Below are 26,210 nucleotides of genomic sequence, written 5' to 3'. Positions count from 1 at the left end.
TTGTTTGAAGTTGACACCTCAAACAAATGGAAATGGAATGAAAATAGCCATGTAGGCTATTTTCTAGGACCAGGCAGTAAGTATTTTGATAATATTCAAGTAACAGTTTGCTTTCTGCTTTCCAAAGTAACAAATTGGCCTTACCATGCTTTAATAGTGGAAATGGTGGTAGTTTGGTTTCCTTCTGCTCTTTCAAACTGTATGGGAGCTGCTGAGTCACGGCCTGAACCTCTGATTGATCACCTGAGGCGAGCCATGAGTCAGCCAGAGGAGCACAGGTGAAGGCAATTCACTGTACTGCTGGAAGGGGTGGAGCCAGGCTCCATCCCTCTTAGACCTATTTAAGAGCTGCTACCAGTGGGGAAGGATCTCTTCTGGAGATCGCCTTTACTGGTGTTTCGTGAGCAAGCCCAGGATAGGGGTAAGCTTTCTATTTGCTCTCTTTTGTTATCACAGTCTGCTTTGCCTAACTCTCTTGTTTATTTTGTGTTTATAACATCCTAAAATTCTTTGATTATGCACAAACTAACTGCAAAATATGGCAGTGAAAAGTGCTTTAGAAATTTTCTTATTATAGTACAGAGAGGATCTTTTCGAGTCTGTTAGACAAAAGCCAGCCCCTCCCAAAAGGTTTTACAGTACCCCCTCCTTCAAGTTTGTGCTGTCACCCACCCACCTCTCCCTGAGGAGCTCAGAGCAGCGGTCGTTTGTTTGTGCATCCTAAGTGTCATGAGCATGGGCTCTCTATTTCTGTGCTTGTACCTTCCAGCAAGAATGAAATGCAGGAAATTTTGTGGTCTTAAACCAGATTTATGCATTCACTCGTACACACAGTCAGTGATATGCTCCCTTCCCATGTTATTGTCTCCATTCGTTGTTGCTATTTAGCTTCCTGCCAGCAGACATGCAATTACAGCCACCTCGGTGTGATTCATGAAGCACAACAGAGCAAGCTAATGCTGTTTTCTATGAGGCGGTCACTAAAGGCAGAAGGTAAATAGCCAGATCTATTATAAACCCTGCAGGAAATCAGTGGATGTTGTTGGGTAATGGCTCTATTACCATACAAGTGCAATTCTGCATGTGTCTTCTTTTCATCTTTCGTGCTCATCTGGTTAGGACCATTGATGCTAGTGCCTGGCCCCTGTTGAGTTCTTGAAGGCTGTGCAAGAGAAAGATTTGGGTGCTTTAGAATATTAAGGTTAAGCACTAAGAAACTCAGACCTGTATTTGACCATTTCAGTGAAGAGTAATTAAGTAAATCTAATTTTGGCACTTTGTGACATAGTTTGGCACTTCATGCTAAAGTGCCGTTTGGCACTTAAGATAGCATAGCTATGGTTCAACTATTTGCTAAACAGGATAAAGAAATCAAAAAGTAATAGAATTTCTTTTAGCTTTGGCATTAAGGTACATAGCAGGAAGCGAAATTTGCTGGTTATCAAATACAACAGCCTAAAATAATCTAATTCTGCTCAGGATATCTATTTCAAAAAGAGGAACTGTAGCTAGTACATAAATAATAAAGTTGATTTTTTTGTATTAAGCATGAGGTAATAGATGAAACCATGCTTTATTTTGTAACATTTCATAAATATCTTTTTTATTTGAGGATGTTGGATTTATAGCATCTCCCAAATGGTTTTAATAGAGAAGTTGTTTAATAGAGAAAATTTAGCCTGCTTGTTGCAGCTGTTTTTTTTCCTCTTAATATTTGATGAGGATGCAACTACTTTCTGTAGGATGGACCATCACACAGTTGTCAGAGATCTTAGCAGTTATGTTTTAGTTTAATTAACAGCAGTGTTTCTTAACTCTGTCTTTCAGAATGAGTGATCCTTTGGTCTAAAGACCTTCAGTAGTCCAGTTGGCTGCGTACTGAGGAGCTTTGTATGTTGCCACAGCAACTTTCTGCAAAAAACAAAGTGATCATTCCTGGGATGAATACTACTCTTGTGGTAGCTTTGCCAAAGGTCCCAAAAAGAAAATAACACAAAATAACCTAAGTCTTTTGTCGTAGTACCATGAATTGGGAGCATGTTTCAAGAGAAGGTGGCTTGGGACCTGTGCAGCATCTCCTGACAGCAAAGGCCTCTTTGTCTGCAGGATTAATTGGGCTCTGGTGTAGGTGTCTGATCTCTCTTGCAGCAGTCCATGATGATTTCTTGGAACTCAGGGAGGTGACACTGGTGCTTCCTGCTGCTCACCCATTCCCACTGATAATTTGGGAGAGTTTCTTAAAGTTGCCGCAGTAATGCAGTGCAAGTAGAGCTGGATGGAAAGAGGAGCTCATTAAAACAAGGAGGAGGAACCAGTTCTCCTCCATACGTGTCTCCCCAGCCATATTTCTCAGCCTACTTTTGTCCCTCATGACCTGTGTGTCAGATTGCATTATCTTTCTCTGCCTTTTGGAACTGCAGAGACAGCACTCCACATATATACATGATTGAACCTATAGACTTTTATGTCAAATCTAACTCTTCATTCATTTTTCTGTTTTCTCTGGAAGATGAGGATAGTGAGTGGGGTGGGCAAATTTTCCCAGTTATTGGCAAAGAATGTGCAGGTCCTAAGGCCTGGAAAAGTAATTTGGACCATATAGATGTAAACTGTGTAATGCAGACTTGCTTTTCTTATTGAAAAAAGCTGTAGTTTTCTGTCCATAACTGAGCATTGCCAGAAGTATTTTCAGTTACTGATCAGGAAACAAAGTTAATCTGTCTGATAATCAGTTCCAAAAGCAGCCAGTACTTCTATTTCCTCTTTGAACTTTAACAAAAAAACAAAAAAAACCCCAAAAAAACCCAAAACACAACAACACAGCATTTGTCGTTTAAATGTTTCTTACACACGCTTTTAGATTCAGACAGAATAAGCAATAGAGTCTTTGAGGTCAGTTTGCAAAGTGCAACAATAAATAATCATCCACAGAGATGACCAGAGGTCTGGAGCACCTCCCCTGTGAGGACAGGCTGTGAGAGCTGCGGCACTTCAGCCTGGAGAAAAGAAGGCTCCAAGGAGACTTCACAGCAGCCTTCCGATACTTGGAGGGGGCCTAAAGGAAAGCTGGGGATGGACTGTTTGTATGGGCATGTAGTGACAGGAGGAGGGGCAATGGTTTTAAACTGGAAGAGGGTAGATTTAGACTAGATATCAGGAAGAAATTCTTTACTGTGAGGGTGGTGAGACACTGGAACAGGTTGCCCAGAGAGGCTGTGGATGCTCCCACCCTGGAGGCACTCAAGGCCAGGCTGGATGAGGCTTCAGGCAACCTGGTCTAGAGATGTGCCTGCCTATAGCAGGGAGGTTGGAACTAGATGATATCAAAGGTCCCTTCCAACCCAAGCCTATGATTCTATGAAATAAGGAAACATGAAACAAAATGTAAAACTTAGAGTTCATTTTGTTTCAAGACCTACATGGATGCTGCTAAAAGAGTTCAGCTTTACTTTTTGGCAAAGTAGAGGCTTTTCACATCTATTATAAGTACTGGAATTATGGAAGTTTTTATTCGGTCATTTATTTGCTCTGCTACCTTACTCAATTCCCTATTCTGCATAACTTCGATTTTCGTTTATCTTTTGACAGGGACATGATTAGAATTCTCTTTAACAACTAAACCAAAAAGTTGGCCAGGTTTTATATGAAGTTTTAGGTGACTTCATGAAAATGTTATGTTCTATATTTAAGCTAAAGTAAGGAAAGACTGTATCAATGACTGCCTTTATGAATGAGATGTTTTCAAGTTGGTTGAACCTTAGAAGAATTAGCTGAAGAAATCACTGAAATCTTACCATTCAAGTTTGAACACGGTTGGAGGATAAATGTGGCTTTCCAGGAATGTGTGATGTCCTTTTTCAAACAACATAATTGTTAGTGCAGCTTAGATGTGCACTATGTACTGTGAGGGTCACAGCTGAGAATGGCTGTTGAGAGCTGAAAGGAAAAAATAACTGAAATTCACTAAGGACAGGGACATTTGGCAACTGTTAGTTGTTGAGAAAGGCATCTCATATTTTTTTCTCATGTGGTGTAAACTGGCATGCTTTGAATAATAAATTCAAACCTCTTCCAATCTCCAAAACAGTGATGAGGCTTGTGCTGGATCACTGTCATGAGCTTTGGGTATTTGAAGACAGGTGTAGTTGAAGATAATCAGGAGAAGACCCATCAAAATTATTTAGAAAATATAAGGGAACAGAAAGCACTGAAAGATCTGGGTCTATGCTCTCTAAAGAAGACAAGATTAGGGTGTAATATGTACTGGAGATTGTAAAATATTGATAGAAAAAGTGATGTTCTACTGAGGAAATAGGAACTCTGAACTTCAGAGCAGGGAATTTAGACCGAGTGCTCAGAAAACCTATTGAACAGTAAGGGGAGTGATGTACTGAAAGATTGAGTTTGGGGCTTGTGGAATGGAGCTCCATTTCTAAAGGATTTTAACAACAGAGGAAACAGTCTGTGAGAAATAGCTAAACCAGGACCAGTCCTGACTCTGGGTAATAAAATGGGCAAGCTGGATGATCCCTTACAGCTGTTTTCTGTTACTTTCTTTTTGTAATCATCAAGTGTCCCAAGGCTCCAATTACATGTATTTTCACACTTTCCCTTCAGGTTAGCTTTCAGGGATCAGTAGTCACACTCCTATGCTAATGAGTGGACTTTCTGTGAGTTTTAACAAGGCGTACTTAGAAGAGTCGAGATGCTGGGTTTATGTGCAAGGTAGACATGAGTTGTCATAGATGATTGTTAAGAATTGGTGTACTGTTACCAGAATTAGCATTACTGATTAGTGTTTAAGCATTTACTTGTATCCAAGGAAAACTCTCATTTAGAGAACTGTACTGGCCTTTATGTTCTTTTGATTAATTAAATTGTTTGCGACATATTTGGGAGTTTTTGGAGTCTCTGCATCATGAGGGAAAAGGTATTTCTGGCATCGGGGTTTCTTTCCCTGTATTGATCTCCACTAGGGTCCGGTAAGTAGCAGTCAGTTGAATTATTTTTTATGGGGTATCCCTTTTTATGTTTCTCTTGTGATTTTTACGCTGTTATAGAAGGTAGAACCATATTGTCTGTCAGCACACACATTGCCTCCATTTCTTGTTTTGCAAAAATTGAAGTTCTGTGTCTTACAGTCCTTGGTGAAAGCGTTCTGTTATCCTCCTTTGGAACGTGGTCTTATATGAAGAAAAGGCGTACAAAGCACAGCCATTCTGTTATACTTTGAATTATTTCCCTGTATTATAAGTTTTGAATATTTATTAGTCTTTTATAACCTCTTTCATTATTCATAACGGGTAGCTACAGAATGTGATGAAAAAAGCGGAACAATGAAACCTTATTTTACATCACTGATGTCTTTCATACAAACCATTCTCTGGTAAATTTTTTAAAGGAAGGCCCAAGCTTGCAAGGTGCTGGGAACCTCTGTTGTGCTTCTTGTGACATCCATCCCAGTGGGAGGGGAAGCTGTTCAGCACCTCACCATACACTGTGCTCCAGCATAGTTAGAAATGAAATAATAAGTAGCTCCCAACAGAGATGGAAACGAAAAGGCAAAGGCCAGGAAGGAAAGATAGCTTTTCAGAGAAGATTTCAGAGTATGTGAAGTTTTACTAATTTAGAGAAAAAGACAGTGAAAGGCTGATTTAAGTGATTTATGGGATTTTCTCTGGAAACCCACAAGACTCCAAGGAGATGCAGGGAATTGCTGTACTGGCTGCCTGTTTATACATTAAATCTCTGACAGCAGTCAGCATTATCTGTTGCTTCATAGGAAGGCATAACACTCCACATCAAACACATTGGGCATGGATTATTTTCATGCATAGGACTTATTATCATCTCTAATATATACTGGTTTAAACCCTGAGATTCTGTGTTTACTGTCTGTTCTGAAAAGATTTCTTATCACTATGGGTATTAATTGCTCTTAGTATTGTTATCAGTATACCTACAAAATACTCTTTGGGTTTATTGGTAGGTATTCGGTCTCAGCAGTGTTTTGTCAGTGATCTACAAGTAAACAATACAACTTTTGTGTAGATGTCTACTTTAGTTCGTTGCTTTTCAATTTGATATGGACAGCCCTCATTGATTATCCCCTTTCCCTCCCAGGCCACGTAGGGAATTTGGTTTTTTAATCACACCAGTCTCTTAAGTGATAGAAGTTCTTCACCAGAACAGTGTGCTTAAAATATGAAATACAAAATGGACTTCAGGAGAAAGTTCTGTGTTCATATTGTAGATTATTGTGAAGCTTGGTTAACTCTGAAGAGCCTGGATTTTAAAAAACATAATAGTCTGGTGTAAGATTATTGACCAATTACTTTTTGTTTCCAGCTGAGCTACCAGGATCATCTGCAATCAAGCTTTCCTCTTTGCGTGATCTTCCAGCTCAACTGCAAGAATTATACCAGCAGGGCTTCGTCTTGGCTGCTGTCCACCCCTTCGTGCAGCCAACTGATGAAAAAGAGAAAACTCCCCAGGAACAGATCTTCAGGGCTGTGCTTATCAAGAAAACAGAAAGGTAAAGCACTTGCAGTGAACTGAGATAAAAATAGACAATGTGATTTCCTGCTGAGTTTTGACCTACATCAGGAAATTATAGCAGTTTACTGTGCAAAACTTGATTTTTTTTTTTTTTTTTTTTTTGTGTGTGTGAGTGTCTGTGGGCTTGAATAGGCTTAACATGTTCTTCGTGTTTACAGTTCATATCCAGCTTGGCAGATGACTCAGGGCATAACAAATTGAAATATGCTGTATATTTTGGGATGTGTTGTTGTCAAAGGCAAACAAACCCTATGCCTGACAGTTTGTGAGGATGGTCTAGTTGGTACCCTTTATTTTAATAATTAAGACAGAAGAAATATTTGCTCAAAAAAAGACTTTTTCGTGTTTTTGTGTTTAGAGGGTTACAGTTAATGCAATTAATTTGAGAGCCACAGTACTACTGCATTATTTTATCTGTAGACTTTGGGCTTTTCTTTCCTCTAAACAATACAAGTTCCTTTAATTTTTTAATCGACACAAGCTGCTTGAATAAAAAGATACTTTCTTGCTTTGTTCAAAGTCCTAAGATGCATTAATGCTCTACATAATCACGGTTTGAGGATGAATAAACAAACAGGAGTTCTGTTCTTTTATGTTTTAATCTTATTCTTAAAAACATCAATAGAATGTACTGCTAACTAGTTCAAAAGCAAATTAAAATGGGAATATTTTAAACACAGATTTAGGATTTTTACTTCGCTATTTCAAATACAGTTTAATGTTACTTGAGCATTCATAAAAGCTGTGTTATTGCAGTTATGTTGTTTTTGCACGTTAATTGCATTCTCCATTCCCCCCTTTTACATTGACCTTTACTGAAATCCAAGGGATAACTCAGTGTCCACTTGCTGATTCCAGTCTCTGTCTTTCTGCTGCTGTGTGAATGAAAATATTTCGGCTCCTCTTTAAAGCAAAACCAGCATTCAGTTCATTACAGTGTGGTGATCAGTTGGTAAGAAGTATGAAGAGGGTCAAACTTCAGTCTGTGAAGTAAAAAGTTCTGTTTCATTACCAGATTTGCAGGTGTTAGGTATTTCAGGCAACATTAGCTTCTGAACTAACTTTTAATTGCCTCAACTTGCTTTTAGTTTTATTAATGCAGAACTTTGAGCTGTCTTCCTGATCCTGTTGTTTAAAGGGTTTCCAGTTGTATGGTCAAAACATAAAATGTTTGGCTGAGCAGTGGACTTCTTGAGTAATATTGAGATTGGCTTACCTGTTCATTAGGCCTCGCTTTCCCTGTCCTTCTCTGATGCAGATAATGAAAGTATGTGCATGCCTGACTTTGCAATGGGGTCATAGGACTCAGCATCTTTCAGGACTGAGACATGTCAGGGGAAAACAGCATTGTCCTTGGCAGTCAGAATGTAAGAATGTATTGCTTTAAAGCTAGGGAGCCCAGCATCTTGCTGTTGTACTATATCCAGTGGTTTACATCTGCACAGAATGAATGTGGAATACAAGATCTTAATTGCCTACTCACTTGCTTGGGTGCCAGTGTTTCACACTCTTTAGACAGCTGTAAATGACTGTACAAAATTAAAAACAGTAGAGAGTCTTGAACCAATTAGATTTCCTCTTACGTTCACGCTTCATTTCTTTGCATTCTCTTATCTGTCATTTCTAGCTGCCTGAGAAAAGCGGAAGAGAGTTGGTGCAGTGGGAAAAAACAGAAGTATCAGAAGGGGAAGTGACATCAGTTTGGTATTACTTGTAGTTTAAATACTCCTGAGTTTGGCTAAGGGTATGAGAAAAACTGCTTTCATAGTGTGCGAGTGTAATGAATCTTTGAATTGTCAAGCACAATGAAGAGAGAAGGATATTCCATGGATTTCACATGACCATGAACTGTATAGAGACGTATTGTACTGGAACCATGAGTTTATCCAGTTCCAGCAAGAATTGTGAGAGTGGAAAATGTATGGCAATAGGAAAATTTTTAAAAAAGATCTTTCTTGTTACATTGCTGGTAAAAAATGAATGATACTTTTGCCCCTGAAGAATGTCAGGTCTCAGGCATCTGTAGGCTATCTTTGTATAAAACAGCTGAACTCCTGGGTATTTGTGAAGGTCTGCTTATGATATTTGTTGGTGAGATTAGTGATAAATTCTTTTTGTGAGATTTTGAAGTGTAAGTAATCCAACTACAGTCATAGATTCAACACTCACATGTCAAGTTAAAAGTGGTCTCTTGCTGTTCTCTCTGGTGTGGTGTCAGGCATGCACAGGGAGCCAAGGAGTCAGAACAAGCTCTTTGCTGAGGTGTGGGGCCATCCTCAGAATTCCGTATCCATCTGCAAAACTTCTGGGCTGTAGCTTCTGTCTTACTACAGGTATTTCTTCACAGATGGTTCCAACACCATATGCTTATCTTGTAGGTTGTCCAGTAGGCACCAGGTGTTTGTTTTTTTGTTTTTTTGTTTTTACCTAGTTGTTATTGTTGCCTGAATGGAATGTAAATGGAGTTGTTACATTAGTACTTTTTGATTCAGTAATATCAGTTCTGTGTATACAGAGGTAGAACTGAATAGTTGAACTAGTCTGTCTGCTTTAATCAGTGTTACAACTTTCTATGCCTGTTTTATGGTTTAAAATGAATACGGTCACCTCGCATTTTGAGTTGCTATATTAACAACTAATATTAAGAGGCTATATTAGCTGCAGCAGATGATGTGCAGCAGGACCTACAAGCTGCTGCTATTGTGAGATTTGCAGTGCCTTCATTTGTTAGAGAATAAAATGTAGAAAGGAGCTTAGACATGCTATGCATTAAAATTCGCTGAAAAAAAGTATCTAATAGTGTTGATCCTCCTATTTTGCCATTGTCCTGGAGTTTTAAAACACTCGATGTAGATTTGCAACGTGGTTGTACATTTGCTGCTTTCTTTGCAAGCCACTAGAGTAGTTCCATGTTCAGTCTGTACTAGTATCTTTGTCACTACATTGTTTTAGCTATCTATTCATTAATGGTAAATACGGAAATAAGAGTCATTCACGCTTGAGGACATTTAAGGAAATACATTTCTGACATCTATGGAAGACACAAATGTTGAAAAGCAAGGTTTGTCCCTTGGAAATGTTCAAAAAAAATAACCAAGAAGGATAGATTTTTCTTTTTCAAGACAGCAAAACTATCTACACTGCAAAAAGTGTCATGTTCAATTAAATAGATCAAGTAAATGTAGAAGTATTCGATTCCTTAGAGGTACTGAGCTCAAAGATAGTCTGCTGAGTAGCTGAAGGACTCTACCATAGCTCTTGTATGCCACAGCTCTCATATTTATTTAATATAATAGATTTAAATCTATTTTATTTATTTCTATAGCATCTAATTGCATTATGCACGCAGGTCAGTTGGTCAGAGATGGCTTGGAAGTCAAAGAGAGTAGAGTAATAGAATATTTGAATGTGATTTCTTTCTTCCTCTCTCTCAATTTCAGTGAACTATTAAAAACAAAAAGCAATTGACTATTTTACTTACTGTACTAATTTCTGACACACTTAGTTTTCTGAGAGTTCTTGTTTGATAAGAAAATATGCAGAGAGGAATCTTCAAGCCCTCATTTTTACTGTGTTTTTTTTTCTTAATAAATGCAAGGAAGGCTCCAGATGTGAAGTGCAGCCCATTGCTGATTCACATTGATTCACACTTGAGAAAAGTTGATTCACGCTGATTTACACTTGAAGACAAGCATTTCAGGAAAAAGGATATATGGTAGTATTATGAGAAGCTGTGATAGCATGTTTCTCTTGGCAAAGGGAATGAGGAAGGTCAGCTCATTTGTAAGGTCCTGTCTAACAAAAATGAGGTGAACAGCATGCGTGTCATTTATGTGTCATGGAGGAACAGTACAGGAACAGAAAGATCCATCAGTTCTTCAGGTGTGAGATAACACTTCTCCTTTTTCCATTTTATTTCCCAAACCCACTAGTTCTAAACACTGGAATCTTGAGTTTAAATGTCTTGTGCACATCAATATTGCTGACAGCGTGCCTGTTTCTTGCAAAGAAATCCCTGAATCAGCCTCTGAACAAGAAAGCCATAGCACAAAGCTGCTTTAATTATTCCCTTCACTGTAGTGACACCTCTGTCTGATGTCGTGAAGTTTAAAAATTCAATGTTAATTAAAATGTTTGCACTTCTCTTCCTAAGTACTATGCACAACATTATCTTCTGCTAAGAACTACTGATGTTCCAGACTCACCAGCTGTCTACTTAGAGTAATTCTTGTGTGTTTGCAGATGCTTTATTTTACAGCAGCAGAGTGAAGTGGGAAAAAATGTGGATTCTAGAGAAGTCCTCGTTTCCATGGTTCATGTATCTCTTAACACATTCTTTTACACATCTTCCCTCCAATGACTAAAGCAGTGATCAAGGAAAAGTTGCAATGCAGAATTAGACTAAATAATATAATTCTTTTGCAGTTGACTTCTATGTTTACCTCAAACAACTTCGCAGCTGTTCTCCTTTACTGTAAAATAATGAGGTGTCAGGTGCTCCATTAATGCACTTGATGATTCTGTTTCTATTTTTATAATTTCTCCATGTTCATTAATCCTGATGAAATGCAAACTTTTATCACTGGGCCAAAAATAATTGTATTTATCAGCAAAGGAATTTGACAGACTTGAGTTCAAAAGTTTAATGGTAAAGCAGGACTTTTTCAGGGTTTTTCTACTGTTACACAATTTAATTCCAAGTGATTTCTGTTCATGCTGCTTTCTGAGATGTTGCTAAATTTTTGTGTCCTTTGCGTCGCTTAAAATCTGGGTTCTGCAAACAACAAGTAATGTTAAGGTAGAATTATTTAAATGTGAATACGGAGTATTGAAATGGCTTCAACATGCAAATGAATGAAACAAAATGGTGGTAATTGTGTTTCTTCAGTGCTGTGTTTGCATTTCCAGCAGTCACTGCACACTTGGTGTTTGCTTAATTATGTTGACTGAATGTTTTGGGCAGCTGAGCAAGGGGAAACCCTGATTTTTTTGCATCCAAAAGACCAGCTGTTTCTCTGTCTTTTTCCAGTAATGCTGAACTCCCCTTGCAGTTGTAGTGAACAGCTTCTGTTTCCATGAAGGCAGGAAAACTGTTGTACTGAAGAACTGAGGAAGTGTGACAATACATAATCACGTTAGGAAGAGGCAGCAGCCTCTTGAAGCTTGATGCTTCACAAAGCATGGGTTGGTCCTCTGGCATTTGGGTTTACACGTTTGCTTTCCAGAGGCAAGGAAAATATTTTGGCAAATATTCAGACAATCTATGAAACTTGTGATTCTTAGATGTTTCAGAAACACCTTCTAGGCTGAAAATGATTTTTTATTTCCGCATGCATTTTTGTTACTCAAAACAGAGAGTTCTTGCTCTGACTTTGTGCAGAATTTCTTTGATTGGGCCTTGAGCCATCACTGTTGCATCTCCTTGGCAAGCCCTCTTTGTATTGCCTTGGATATTTTCTCAATTTCCATGTGGAAAATTTTCATGCCATGTTTGATGCTCAGTGGCGCACATCACTCATCACAAACATGCATGATGATTTGGAGCCTTTCTTGGAGTGCGCAGTGCGCCCTGCCAGCTGCATCTCCATTCCTTTGTTGTCTGCAGGTGTGTCAAAAGCGTTCTTTGTCCCCTCTTCTGTCGCTGATAAAGTTGTTAAACACGACAGGTCCCCAGCAGCAGACCCTTGTGGTACTCCACCCGTTTCTGGCGGACAGGGCATCACCATTAACCAATTGGTTTGTCCACATCTTTTTTTCCAGACTGTAATATCCTAACTTAAATACCAGAATGCTCTTATGAGAACCCACCTAGAGTTCTGCCTTCAGCTCTAGGGCCCCCAACACAAGGACACAGAGCTGATAGAGTGGTTCCAGAGGAAGCCACAAATACTATCAGAGGCTGGAGCATCTCTCCTGCAAAGAAAGGCTGAAGGAGCTGGGCTTGTTCAGACTGGAGAAGGACGGGTTCAGGGGAGACCTTGTTGCAGTCTTCCAGTAACTATAGGTGGCCTGCAGGAAAGCTGAAGAGCAGCTCTGTCAGCAAATGTAGTGACTGGAAAAGGGATAACGGCTTTAAACTGAAAACAAACAAACAAACAAAAAAACAAAACAGGTTTCTATTATATATTAGGCAGAAATCTGTTACTCAGAGGGTGGTGAGGCACTGGCACAGGCTGCCTGGAGAAGCTGTGGGTGCGTAATCCCCAGAGGCTTTCAAGGCCAAGTTGGATGGGACCTTGGGCAGCTGATCTGGTGGATGGCAGCCCTGCCTATGGCAGGGGAAGTTAAAATCACATGGGCTTTAAGGTCAGTGCCAATCAAAACCGTGCTGTGATTCTGTGAATATTATGAGTGTGAACACCAAACGTCTTTCCTAGACTGCTGTAAGTGCCAATCATTTTGTTATCAAAACAGGTCAGGTTGGTCATTATTGTTTTGCCCTTGCTAAACCCTTGCCTGTTAACTTCATCTTCTTCATGGGCTACAAAGTTTCTGCAGAAATACAGGATCTCCATTCTAAGGTGTATCAAAAGAATACAGCCTGAAGAAAAATAACACTGATCTTCTCCAGCACTCTTGTGCTTTCTAGAGCTGGCAAATGTACATACTTCACTCTGGTACAGTAAGCTATTAGTTTAAATGTAAGTGCATCTGTGTGTGTCTGTATGTATATTTATTTGATTCGTAGGTAGGACTTAGGCCTAATTGTGGCAAACTTCTGACCTTACTTTCAAGAACATTAGGATCAAACGCATTTTGTGTGCTAATGCAGTGTGTGTTGTTCTCAGCAGGCTGATTGCAGCTTGCTGGAAGAACAATATTTATTTCTTACCCAAGAGTCAACAGATATCTTCCTTTAGCTCAAGGGACAATGGCTTGAGTTTTTAAAGCCTGTTATTTGTTTCAAGTTCAAAGAAATTTCCTTACAACAACTCCTAACATTGACCCAAAATAAATGTTCTTTCAAAAGCATTCTCAAAATTAGAAACACTTGTTCAGTGTTGAGGACGTGTTAAGAAAGACTGTGTTCATGCATGCCTGAACATTATCTCCAGAAACTCTATAATTCTATTAATTTTTTTTAAATTACTATCAAATAATGTGTATTCCAGTTATAAGACTTCTTATGTAAGTAAGAAAATACCTACTTGATAAAGTTCAACGGAGGTTTTAATTCCTGTTTGGAGTTGAGCTTGTTATGATGCAATATGCCTACACATATTTTTTGTAAAAACAAGAATAATATGTTTCTTTAGGTGGGCAACATACATTTTTGTGAATTTTTAAGTATTGACTTTTTGGCTTTCAGATAATTGAATTTAACAGTTCTATAACCTGGAATTACACAGAATCACAGAATCACTAAGGTTGGAGAAGACCTGCAGGATTATCCAGTCCAACCATCCACCTATTACCAATAGTTCTCACTAAACCATATCCCTCAACACAGTGTCCAAACGTTCCTTGATTAGATCCATATCAGCCACTAATGTTAATCCTCTAAATGTGTTTCTGTTTTCTCATAATGTAGATCAAATTGTTATACATGTGCAGTTACATTTTGGAATGTAAGCTGTTTCGGTGTGGAATTATTTCTGTGTAGTGGGAAATCTTGAAACATCGCTTACTTTTCTCACGTCGTGTTAAAGAAACAATCACTGTAGAGTATCTGTGCAGCTTCAAGTCTGTTTTCATGTTTTTGAATTCGTAGTTAGAAGAACTTCATGAAGATTAGGACGTAGTGGTATTCTATCCCTTACTTTCCTCTTGTACTGGATTTCCAGCCCTCTTCAGACACATAACAGACACTGAATTGTCAGCTTTAATAGTTGCTGTGTAAGTTACTGGTACTCTACAGCTGGTAATGGTTTATCTACCATGAAGTGGCGCTTAACTGCAAACAGGTGTATAGGAAATGACAGCCTACTGAAACAACCATCATAAAATATTTTTTGGCCAGTGAGCTTCCAACTATAAGTGAAAATCTTAGATATTTTATCTATTTTCTTTACTGGCAGTAGAGGTCCTGTTCAGGATTCAGTACCCAACTCTTTTAAGTCTGTGGTCCTCATTTTGCTCCTGATCAGTGATGCTTCAGGGTGTCCCTCTACCCCCAGCCCCAACATGCCAGCAAGCACTGTCCCTCTGAATAGTGCCAGGTAGACTGTAATTCCTCTCAGCTATTTGCCACCCTGTGGTTAAGATTTTTGGTAGTCAGTGAGGACATCCACAGGGATAGAAAATCCTTAACCTGGAGAATCAATAAAGATGAAGCATGAGACACATTACAAAGGAAGAAAAACAATTAAAAGCCCAGGGTGTATAAAATGCAGTGGAAAGCCCCATCTGTCCCCATGGTTACTAACTTGTAGTTTCCCTCTCTCATTGTGGACAGGACAGTTCCCTTCTGCATGCAGAGGAACCGTGTCCTTCACACTGCCACTTCTGTTCCCTTGCAAGTTTCACAAAATATATTACAAGTACAAGTCTTGGTCATTGTGTACCAGCTTTTCCTGTTAGTCCTAGCTTCCAAGGTGCAGCATCACTGTATTACAGTGTGTCTCTTTCTGGGTTGAGAAGCTTTTAATTAGAAGAGCAAAGGTAATAAAACTTGAATGTTCATTTGGAGACAGTGAATAGTGGGAAGATTCAGTTTTCCATCCTAGAAGGATGCAAAGAAAGAGGAGGAAGACATTGCTAAGTATAAATGAAGAAATCTTTCAAATTGCTGAAGCTTATACTTTTTTTTTTTTTTTTTTTTTTTAAACTAAACTAGTTTCAGCATTTCTCTTTTTGTTGAGAAATATTTTATGATGAGAAGGTGGAAATGAACTTTATGTAAAACCATTTCTTTCATTTAAAAATATTTTATATATTGACCTCCTATTAAGTTCTTGTGGTACAAAATTAAGAAGAGATTCCAGGTTATGGATGACTGGGTTAATTTTCAGGTGACTGACATCATTCCTCCTTCAGAAGAAGGGAATATGAGTGCAGGGTTGAGAATGAAGTCAGGAGATCTGGACTTCACTTTTGATTTATCTTCTGACTTCTGTGATCTTGATAGATATTCCTATTTTGAATTGTAGAATCATAGAATGGCTTGGCTTGGAAGTGACCTAAAAGCCCACCCAGTTCAAACCCCCTGCCATGGGCAGAGCTGCCACCCAGCAGCTCAGGCTGCCCAGCGCCCCCTCCATCCTGGCCCTGTGTGCCTTCAGGGATGGGGCATCCACAGCTTCTCTGGGCAGCTGTGCCAGTGCCTCATCACACTCTGACTAAAGAATATCTTCCTAACATGTAACATAAATTTCCTCTTTTCTTTTAGTTTAAAGCCGTTACCCCTTTTCCCATCACTAGCACATCATGTAAAAAGTTAATCCCCCTCCTGCTTATAAGCTCCCTTTAAGTCCTGGAAGGCTACAGTGAGCTTTCTCCAGAGCCTTTCTTTGTAGGGGAGATGCTTCAGCCCTCTGGTATCTTTGATATCTGATATCCTCCTCTGGAGCTGCTCCAACAGCTTCACATCCTTCTTGTTCTGAGGGCCCCAGGCCTGGTTGTGGTACTCCAAATACAACCTCATGAGGGCAGAGTAAAGGGGGACGATCGCACCCCTCTGCCTGCTGGCTGCCCCCCTTTTAATGCAGCTCAGGATACAAATAGTTTGGCTTATTTTGGAGATTTTTTACTTTGGGGATCCTGCTTCATATTCTGTGAGGAAAGTGATCCAAAAAGTAGTCCCGTTAAATTAAAAAAGGAAAGAGAAAATATAACTTCTGATCAGCTTAGAATTTACTCATACCTATATCTAGCTACTTACATCTGGCTATGCTGACAATATTCAAAGAGCGTAATGGGAGACTTTTATGATATTGATGAGATGCTTTGTGACTCATGTATGAAAAGCACTGTTTATTATATAGAGGCTGCAGATACGTTCTTGTCCACCTGGCTTTGCTCAGAAGATAACTTTTTGCAGTCTGTGAAATCCAGTGCCGTTTATTACCTTTGAATAAAAAGCTATAGCTCTAGGTTTGTTTGTTTGTTTGTTTTTGACTGAATAAAAGGCTTTTACTTTTTTTCCTAAAAAGCTATAAGCTACCAGTATGGACGAAGACCCCCCCTTTAGCATATATGAGTGTATTTTACTTGAATGCATGGAAAAATAATTGTTGGTAATATTCAGTATGTCTGTGAGGCTACTTAAAGACTTTATGGCCTTTAGCGGGATCTGCTACATGTATTCTGTAAAATAACGTTCCTAGCAAACTGCAGTGGTATTTCATGCAGTTATTTTCAGGAGCCCTAGAGCAGAGGAATTCATTGTCTTTTTGTTCTCTTAAATATTTAGAAGCAGCAAGTGCGTTTCACAGTAAGTGCTTGTTAAAGGGGGAAAAATAAACAGGTCATTTTAAGCTGTTATGGTAAGAATCACCATGTTTTTGTCAATATCGTCTGCATCTCAAGTAGTTTTGCAAGTATGTCCTCCAAAAACTGCATGAAATGAGAGGCCAGGAAGTTGCTGAGGTGAAGGAGAGGAATTAAGATAGAGTGTTTCAAGGATGAACTACTCTCAACCTTACACATGTATATACCTCATCATTAAAAGTTGAGAAGAGCTTATTTTTATAGATAGACAGTGGATTTAAACATGAAAATGCAATGCTTCTGGTACTTTTGGAATGATTAGAATAGTAAGCTTTTGTTTGTTTCAATCAGTGTTTGCAGCACTGTGAACTGTTGCTTGGTAAAGATTTTGGCAAAGAGTGGAAATGGGAGGGACTGTGCCTTTGGATCTGTTTCATTCTTTCCTGCTCCCGGGCCTCACTTTAAATAATCATTAATAGTGCGGCACATACATTCAGGATTTGCTGTGTTAACTTTGAACTTGAGCTGTGTTGTTCCAAAGTCTCTGAGCTAAGGGTATTGCTTTCTCACCAAACTGGAGTGGGGCTGCCAGTGACGTGGGTTTCCCCAGCTGACATTTGGTCCTCTCAATTGTAAAGGTCTGGTGGTAGTCCTGAATAAAAATGGGATTGCTTGTATGAAAAGGGCTTGGTTCCTTGCTAACCATTCCTAGTAACCCATTTCTAGTTTGTGAAAATAGGAAAACTGAAACACCGGTAAACTGCATTTGCTCCATTTGTTGTTGTATGTACTTTGCCTTGTGATACCAAGTTGCATTTTGGTAGCTCATTAACACTTGAACATTAGAGAGCCTTAGTTTGTACACACTTCTGTTTGAAAACTCGACTTCTATCTGGAAGTGATGATTAGATAATATCAGGGCTACGTTTCCAATTAGTCATATTGAGATTTTTGGAAAAAAAATGTAAGTATACCACTATGTAGTCTAGCAGGGAGGTTTTCTTAAAAGTTTGTGTTACTGAGAAGCCATTAATCTGTGAAAGAAAATCTGCACAGACTGGATTAGTTTATCTAGGACTTTATCTAGAAGATTAGACACAGTTGCTGTAGTTTGTGTACTGTCCCTCACAAAATGATCTTTTTGCTCTATATCAAAATGATCTTTTCTGCTTGAATGAATTTCTTTACGCCTGTTAAAGAGAGGTAGTAGTGGGATCCTTTGGGTTCCCCAGTAAATATTTATGTAAAACATGTAAAGATGTTTGGAGAACTTCCATGTATAGCAGTGTTTAGACAGAATCACAGAACTGTAGGGGTTGGAAGGGACCCCCTGCTAAACCAGCTTCTGCAGTAGTTTGCAGTATGCTTTTATACTATACTATTATACATGGTTGAGTAACAAACAGGACCACAAGTTACAAGAAGAACCTTAAAAGCAGAGGAAGAACAAGTAGTGAAAGGGCTTCAGTGTTCCAGAACAGTTCACAGTCTATGAAATAGTGTTGTACTGTGCATGTATTGGTAAGATAGGAAGAGAGAGGTGAGTATATACGGTTGAAGCTGGGAGGATCAAGTGGAAACTACAATGTCTTCTGACACTCTAGGAAATTTCTGCAGCATTGTCTGGGAAACACAGAGTTACAGTCAGCAGCCCACATGTCTCACTGCTCCCAGTAACTTTGCATCTCAGAGAAATCCCCAGGGACCTTTCAGAGCTGGACCGCGTGTTTGATGTGTCGAACAGTCTCAGTCCTCACAACAAGGCTTTTACACAGAAATGCTTTCTTAAGCACGGCAGGCCTGTGACATCCTTGTTTTGATGTTGTGCTGCTTCCTCAGCAGTCGAATTTAGGCTTCTGAAACTCTCTTCCTGTTTCCTCTGTGCCGATTACACCAAGTGGATGCTGATCAGAATTAGGGTTTTGCTTCAGATTGCATCTGTCGATGCTCAGTGTGGGATGTTAAGATAACTACTTTGTTACTAATCCCAAGAATTACAGGCTGACTTTCATGGTTATACCTATGTGTGTTTTCTTGAAGAGCAGATGCAGCAATTGGTTCTCTAGATTTCTATATTGATCAGACATATCAGTTTCCTTGTAAAGGAGTCTACAGATGAAAATGACCTTTGGTAGTGCTGCTGTGCAGTGCAAGCCTACTGACTGTTTCTCAATATCATTCAGGATGACTTCCAACCAATATCATGTTTCCACAGCACTCATTTTTCATCAGTGTAAGTGTCAGATGCCATGTGGTTTGAACTGTTTTATGGGTTAGCCTCTTCTGAAAGAGAAGAAATTTTGGATATAGCATTACATTTCTCATCTACAAAGGATTAGGTAAGACTGAAGGTAGACTGCTTTGATTACCCCTAGCTTTTAAATGTTGACTTAGAGTGATTGTAGATAGAGAGTCCTTTAATTACTGTTTGTAGAACACTTTCTACATCTTTTAGGTTTCTTTGCCACTCTTCTCACTTAAAATGGAATAAACAACTCACTTTCCATGCAGATGCCACTAATCTTTCAGGCTGCCCTGATGGTCCCAGAGAGTCAGTCAGTCCCTAGTGCTGGAGCCTGCTTTCTGAAGATCTGAGAGCTGCACTGCCTATGCATCTGTTGTGTCCTATTACATGTTATAAAAACTAGCAGTAAATGCTATGTTGACATAGCCACCAGGTGTAACACCCTTGCTGTTGGCTTTAAATGCCAAACTGACAAAGTGTTTCCTGGATAAGTTAAGAAATTTGGAAGTCCAGGAGGCATTCCACAGTGCTCAGTCACTGGTGTGATTTTCTTCCCTAGGAAGCAGCAAGATGCTGTAGTTGCAAGGTGTCAGCACTGTGCTGAACGCTGTGGAGTGAATGTGCTGAAACTGATGCTTTTGTGCTAGCTCCTTGGGAGAAACATTTATAAAGAAGGTATCTGAGTATCGAGTGTTAACAAGAGAAATTAATTCTGCTTTTCTTCTTGTCTCTTTAGGTCTCCAAAAGGTGGCATCCATAGTGAAGGATATATTTTGGAGGTAGAGTGCTGCTCCTCTGTAAACCAACTTTCAGACAAGAAGGAGATACCTGATTTTATTAAGAAAGTGAGTAAAAAAAAGCAAAAAAACTTAAAAACCAAAACAATATGCCTTGTGCTATAGTTACTGTTACTCGTTGTGTCAGTCTGACAATAGGAGTGTACTTACATTTTGTGCAGTTGAAGCACTTCAACAGAATTTGGTGGTGTTTTGTAATTTTAAGTACTTGAAGGGCAGTTATGCTTAAGGAATGTATTATTGATCACACTATTATTAAAAAATGGTTTGTAGTATCACAGAAATGTGACCTGTCACAGATGATACCAACTAAGTTACATTGTAGAAAACAGTCCTGTGATGGCATAAACATTTTAAATTGAAACAGTATCATCATTTTCATTTTAGTGTTAAAATATTTGGTAGTACTATAGCTAGAAGTCCTATTAACTCCTAGAATCCCCCAGATTACTTAAGGTTTTTTTAGTATCGTAATGTTTGCAGCTAGAGATGGTACTTGTAAACTAAGGCCCTTTGTCACTCTCAATTGTACTGCTTTCAATGAATTTCCATATACTGGGAAATTGAAAATAATCCTTAAATTCCTAATTTGTTTCCTTCTTTTAAAATTACTTTTGATGATTAAATATTCTACTAGACTGGAAATTAGCAGGCTTTGTCCATTTTTATGAAGACAGATTTGCTGTGCGTGGTTCAGATTTTGCAGCATCTGTTGTGTCCTATTACATGTTATAAAAGCTAGCAGTAAATACTATGTTGACATAGCCACCTGGTATAAGAATAGAGTGAGTAGGCATCCTCCCTCTTAGCTTTAATCCGTTTTGCAGTGATAATAGTGAAGGTTTTGTAAAATAGACTTCAGCACAGGCTGTGTGAGTTCAGAAAGGGGCTCAGCTTGACAGACTACAGTCATGTTCAGTCTCTCCTTTTTGCTGTGAATAGTAAAAACTGGTTTTAAAATAATGCTTGTATGACTATCTGATCATCATCATACTTACAGATTTTGATGTCAGAGCAAACTGAAGTTTTCTGAACACTTTCTGCTTTTCAAAAGTTTGATTCCAAATCTTATTTTCAGAGTTTATTACGTTATTGCATCTATGCTTAGGTAAAACTGGTGTAATTCGTATGTATTGGTTTCAAAATGTTTGATTTTACTCTTCAGTTCTTTAAGTCAAAGTATCTATCGCAGCAGGTAGCTAAATTTTTTGTCGTTCCAATTGAAAAGTCTTTGCATTTGAGTCTTCAGAAAGAGCTTGGCTAATGTCAAAACAAGATGACAACCCAGGAGTCGGCTTATTTCCATAAATATTCAGTTCTGAGACTTTAAAATGCTTTTCTAGACATGGAGATGTTTCTGTTGGTAGAGTCATTTGATTATGGGGTTATAAAGATGCCTTTTTGAGATATAATCATTTAAATTTTAATAGCTGGAATGTATACTTACTGTTTCTCTGTAGGCTGAGCATGTCGCTCATCCTCAGATGTTATTTGATGTAGAGGAATTTGAAGTTCTTTGAAGTTGTTGCTGTCAGATGTGTGCTGTGTCCGTGTCTATATCTGATTAAACACATTATGAAGGTCTCAATGCTTTTTTGTAAATATGACTCGGGAAACAGGACTTGTTTGGGAGTAGGAATTAATTGTCTTATTAACTAATTTGTCTGAGCAACAAAAACATCCCTCGCTCTTAAGGGTAAATAAAACAGATGTTTACAAACAAAATAAGTGAAAAATAAAGGAAGTTCTTCAAAGAAAGTAGGAGCAAAAAGCTATTAGAGCAATTGCTTGCTTTCAAAAAAGAACAACTCTATAATTCTTCTCAAACTATGGAATAGAGTTGAAGTTAATAGTGTGTTATAATTGAGTAGTCAAACCTTGATCACAGACCTTTCGTAAGAGGAGCTTTTAGCACAGGTTTGCAATCATGTGCAGCATTGCAAATTACCATATTTTTTAAAAGATACCAAGTATAATACCCATGTCTTCTAAAATTTCTCCAACTATGAATTTACTAGAAAAAGTTACTTTGAGAAAAATAATTTTATTATGCACTACTGAGCGTGTATCATTTACATGGTAATATGGACAGGGATACAATTTTAATAACAACTTCTCTCAACTCACCTTTTGTTGCATTGAAAATGCTGTATTGAATAGTACCTGCTTGTTCCTAGCAAACACAAAATGATTTTGCAATGGAATACAGCATAAGTAATAACTTTTTTTTTCTTCTGTAACTCTTATAAATGTAGAAGAATAAAAAAGTTACTATAAAAAAGAAGAAACAATAAAGTTATTTAACCTGGAGGATGCTTTTAGCTCATTGAAACCACATGCCTCGGTACTGTTACATTTCAGAAATGCCAGAGACTCTCCAGTCAAGTCTGTGTGCTGCTGCTGAGAACTTTCTGCGCTTTGTCTCCAAATTCTCTACTCCTTTCCATGAATTTCTGCCAGCGCTATGGCTTCTAACTGTGCTAAGAGCCATGAAAGAGAGAACACAGTTAAGTAGTGAAGACATAAAGTAGCATGGGATACACTCTTCCTGTGTCTCAAAAACATGTTTCTAACACCACGTCTTATTTATTCCTTCTTACCAATGTGGATGTAGGTTAGGAAGTGCCATGCAGCTCACTGTATCCTGAAGAGCTCAAAAAAATCTTATGGTGTGTTTGTTATGTAATTCTGGACAATGGAAGAAATTGCTGCGCTGCTGCATTGATATCAGCTCTCGTCTTTTGCTCTCAGGAAAACGAGAGATTAAAACGCTCATCTGTGTTTTAATGAGCAAAGCTAAACTTCTGAACTTCAGGTCTCTGTGGCTCAGATCATTCAGAAGCTGTTGCAAGTCGGAAATGGTACTGAGATACCATATTTTGTAATACTTTGACTTGTCTCGTGAAATAGAAGTAGTCTTCAATTGCCTCCTTAGTTGCTCTTTATTTCTGTGTATTCTGTTTCTGTAATTTTTTAAAATCTGCTGATGTTTCTCCTGCATCTGCTGAGACAAGTCAAGGACAAAGAAGCCGGGTTGACATCCTAAGGAAAGAGTTATTTTGGGTATGTGACATGCAGAGGACTTCTGCTCATACTGCCACATCCTTGCAGTGTTTAAGAAAGGTTAGGAAATGGAAGAGTTTCTCTACCATTTCTTCTTGGTTTTGACTTCTTAAATTTTCGGAAGCACATCTTTGTATCCTCGGCTGCCTGGTTAATTATGTTCTGTGAAAAGGAAGTGTTGTTTGTTAAACTATTTTAGTTTGATCTCATTGGAGAGTTCACATTTCTTTTCCCTGTGGACTCAGAATCCTTTCTTAGGGAAGTATGATGAGCATGGAGGAGCATGGTTTAAGAATGCTGTATCTCAATTGAAATTCAAATGCAGGCATCTTCCCTATGTGTTTTTGACTAGAGAATGACCCTTCTGTGCTGATCTGTCCTTACTTGACACAACTTAGAAACAAGGCCTATTTCTTCCAACAAACCTAAGACCGCACAGATGAGCAGTTGGTTTTTATGTCTCTACATAGTGGTAACACTATTTAGCTTTGGGTCATTAAAACTCCCATGTAATGCTAATCTTCTGAGTGTATTGTATGAGACTGTATTTTTCAGATCTGATCACTGCTGTTCACTGCATCCAATCTCATTTAGTACCATGGAGCTGCCACTTACACCAGTTTCCTAAGCGGTCCTCTGAGCATCTTCCATACTTGAAAGTACCCTGGAAATTATTGGTTACCCTGCAGCTGTAATGGCTTTTCCATTAAGTTTGTTGACATGTATTTTCTAGAGACATGTATTTTCCAGTAGTAGCTGAGCCAAGGAATCTGATGGTACTTCAGTTGTTAAGTGGGACTCTAGGAAGGAATATCCCAACAAAATGCACTGCAAAGAAACTGCCACCCATTTAATTTTTCTGAAATTTGACATCTGAAACAGTCATCACCGGTCCTCCTCGTACAAAAGCAGGTTGCTTCTAAATAATGGTGAGTAGAAGGTTGGATTGCATTGAAAGGATCTTCCACTTTACAAATTTTCATAGGAAATTGCAGACCTTTGTACTCTCATTTTTCTTGCCGTACTGTTACGAACACACAAATACCTGTATTTATATATATGTACACACACATATCTATCTACATACTGCTGGTCAAAGAGGGGTTCATTCTTCAGCATCTTTTAAGTTGCTAGATAGAAACAGTTTTTGGTTATTTAAAAGACAGCTGTTTCTCCTATAGTACAATACCAAGATGCCTGTGAATTCTCAAGAGCTTTTAAAATCTTTTCAGTAGATATTCCCGGTCATGGGAGTGATTGAACCCAGATTTGACTGTCCACTTATTTCCTGTGTTTACTCACATCAGAATGAACATTTGTCATATGTAGTCAAAACAGGGCACGTATCCATATAGTGTGTGTAAGTGGTGGTAAATTACTTTGAACTCTTAACTTTGGAGTTTGAAAAATATCTTGATCGTCTAACTAGATTGAGGTATGGAAAATGGTAAGTGTCATAGAACAAAATTGTCCAGAATATTACATATTTATATATTTACAGATATTTGTGTGCTTGTAGCAACATGGCAAGCAAAATGAGAATACAGAAATTACAAACCTTAGAATTTTTTTGACTTGTTCTTCTTCATAATTATAAGGATACTGGTTCCAGTGTTTCTCACATTTTTGTCTCTATTTCTGATTCTTCATCTCTTAATCTCTGCATTCTGAGAAGGAACAAAGCTGGTGTGTTCTGAAGAGCACTGGACTGTTAGCAGACTTCTTGTCTGTGTTGCTGCAATCTTACAAGGATCTTTTCTCTGAAGTCTCCAATTGCTTTGTTAAGTCCGAGGTTTGTTAGATGGCTGCTGTACTCCTCAGCATTACTCGTTACTGTAAATATGTATTAGCTGACCTGTTCAGAAATCTCCTGCGGGAGATACAGGCAGAACAGGTGACAGTAGAAGATAGAAGGGGAAAAATATTGAATCTTTAATATTGCTCATAGGATAGTTCTTCAGATGAACAAGCAGTTCAAATATACTTCTATGGCTAGAGAATAGCTCCTCTGGGGTGCTGTTTATTACCTAGTATTACTTACCTACATGTGATCTCAACCTCTTTTAAAATCAGTTCCATCCTTAAAACAAACCAAAAAATCCCTCCCCAAAACCTTCATTGTCAAAAAAAGAGCAATACAGCAGTTATTTCTTTGGTACTGTGTAATGAAAACCATCTTGGAGCACTTTCTTCTTTTTTTTTTTTTTTTTTTTTTTTTTTTTTTTTTTTGTACAAACGAAGCCCCCATTTAATTTTTAAGTATTTGGATCTTAAATACAGCTACGAAGCAGCTAACATTCGTAGTTCAGTTATTTGTGATCTGCTGTGATAATATTTATTAAAGTGCATTTTGTTAGCATTTTGTAAGTGTATATATAAAAAGAGATGGTAAAAAATAGCACGTTCAGTATTTTAAACAGCCTGGTGTGAAGGGAAACATCTGTTCCTGGTTAAGCTTCTTTCAACTTCTGTTCTTTTGACGAAGCCATGTAAGAGTGTTGTTGATATGTATCTTCCATGAACATTGCAAAACTATTTTCAGGACTCTCCCAGGAGCGTGGTTGTGCTTTCATAATCCCTTGCCCCCAGCAGATTTTAGAGCTGTCCTCTTGACCAAGACAGAAATAGATGTTGTAAACTATGTATATAGTTAATGTTTTTAATGATCCCACTTCTGTCTGGTGGGAAAATAACTTTAAAATAATAAACACGATAATATTTTATACTGTGCTAAAATAAAATATGGGCAAATTGTTCAAATGGTAATTTTGGCTACAAGTAACAGATGGTTTGATGAAACTATGTGGTTTAAAAGAAACACTTTAAAAGATAGAAGGCGTTCCCTGCACATTAAATATGAAGTCCATAAGTTTCAGAGTGAATTCTTCATATTTAAAACCTGGATGTTTAAAGTCTTGAACCTTTTGATTTTTTTATTGCTTAGGGAAGAGATGCACTAAACCAGCTTTGCTGCAAGTTGGTTGCAGTTAAGTGAAAGGAATGTCTTCTGGTGTTCTACAAGCATTCATCTGGCTAAAGTGATTGATAGATGCAAAGTCCAACCATCCATCACTGTAGATCTTTATTTTTTCCCTTGCTTATGTTCAAACACTAGTTTTTGAGTTTCTCTTGAAAGATTCAGGTGCAAGTCGTGGTCTCCATTTTGAAACTGTATTTGG

General features: G+C 38.3%; 1 protein-coding gene across 2 annotated transcripts in view; it reads left to right on the top strand.

Annotated features, from left to right (window-relative positions):
• Positions 1-26,210, top strand: part of RFTN1 (raftlin, lipid raft linker 1) — a 95,680-nt gene that overhangs the window by 31,997 nt on the left and 37,473 nt on the right. For both annotated transcript variants that reach the window (XM_048950356.1, XM_048950357.1), the window contains exons 3-4: positions 6,349-6,535; positions 19,908-20,016. In XM_048950356.1, coding sequence (XP_048806313.1) covers positions 6,349-6,535; positions 19,908-20,016 — 296 coding nt within the window. The remainder of the gene's footprint in view (positions 1-6,348; positions 6,536-19,907; positions 20,017-26,210) is intronic.

The sequence above is a fragment of the Lagopus muta genome, chromosome 7, assembly GCF_023343835.1.
Source record: "Lagopus muta isolate bLagMut1 chromosome 7, bLagMut1 primary, whole genome shotgun sequence".
Lineage (NCBI taxonomy): Eukaryota > Metazoa > Chordata > Aves > Galliformes > Phasianidae > Lagopus > Lagopus muta.
Note: the sequence above shows the minus strand (reverse complement) of the source record. Positions and strands in the feature narration are given on the sequence as shown.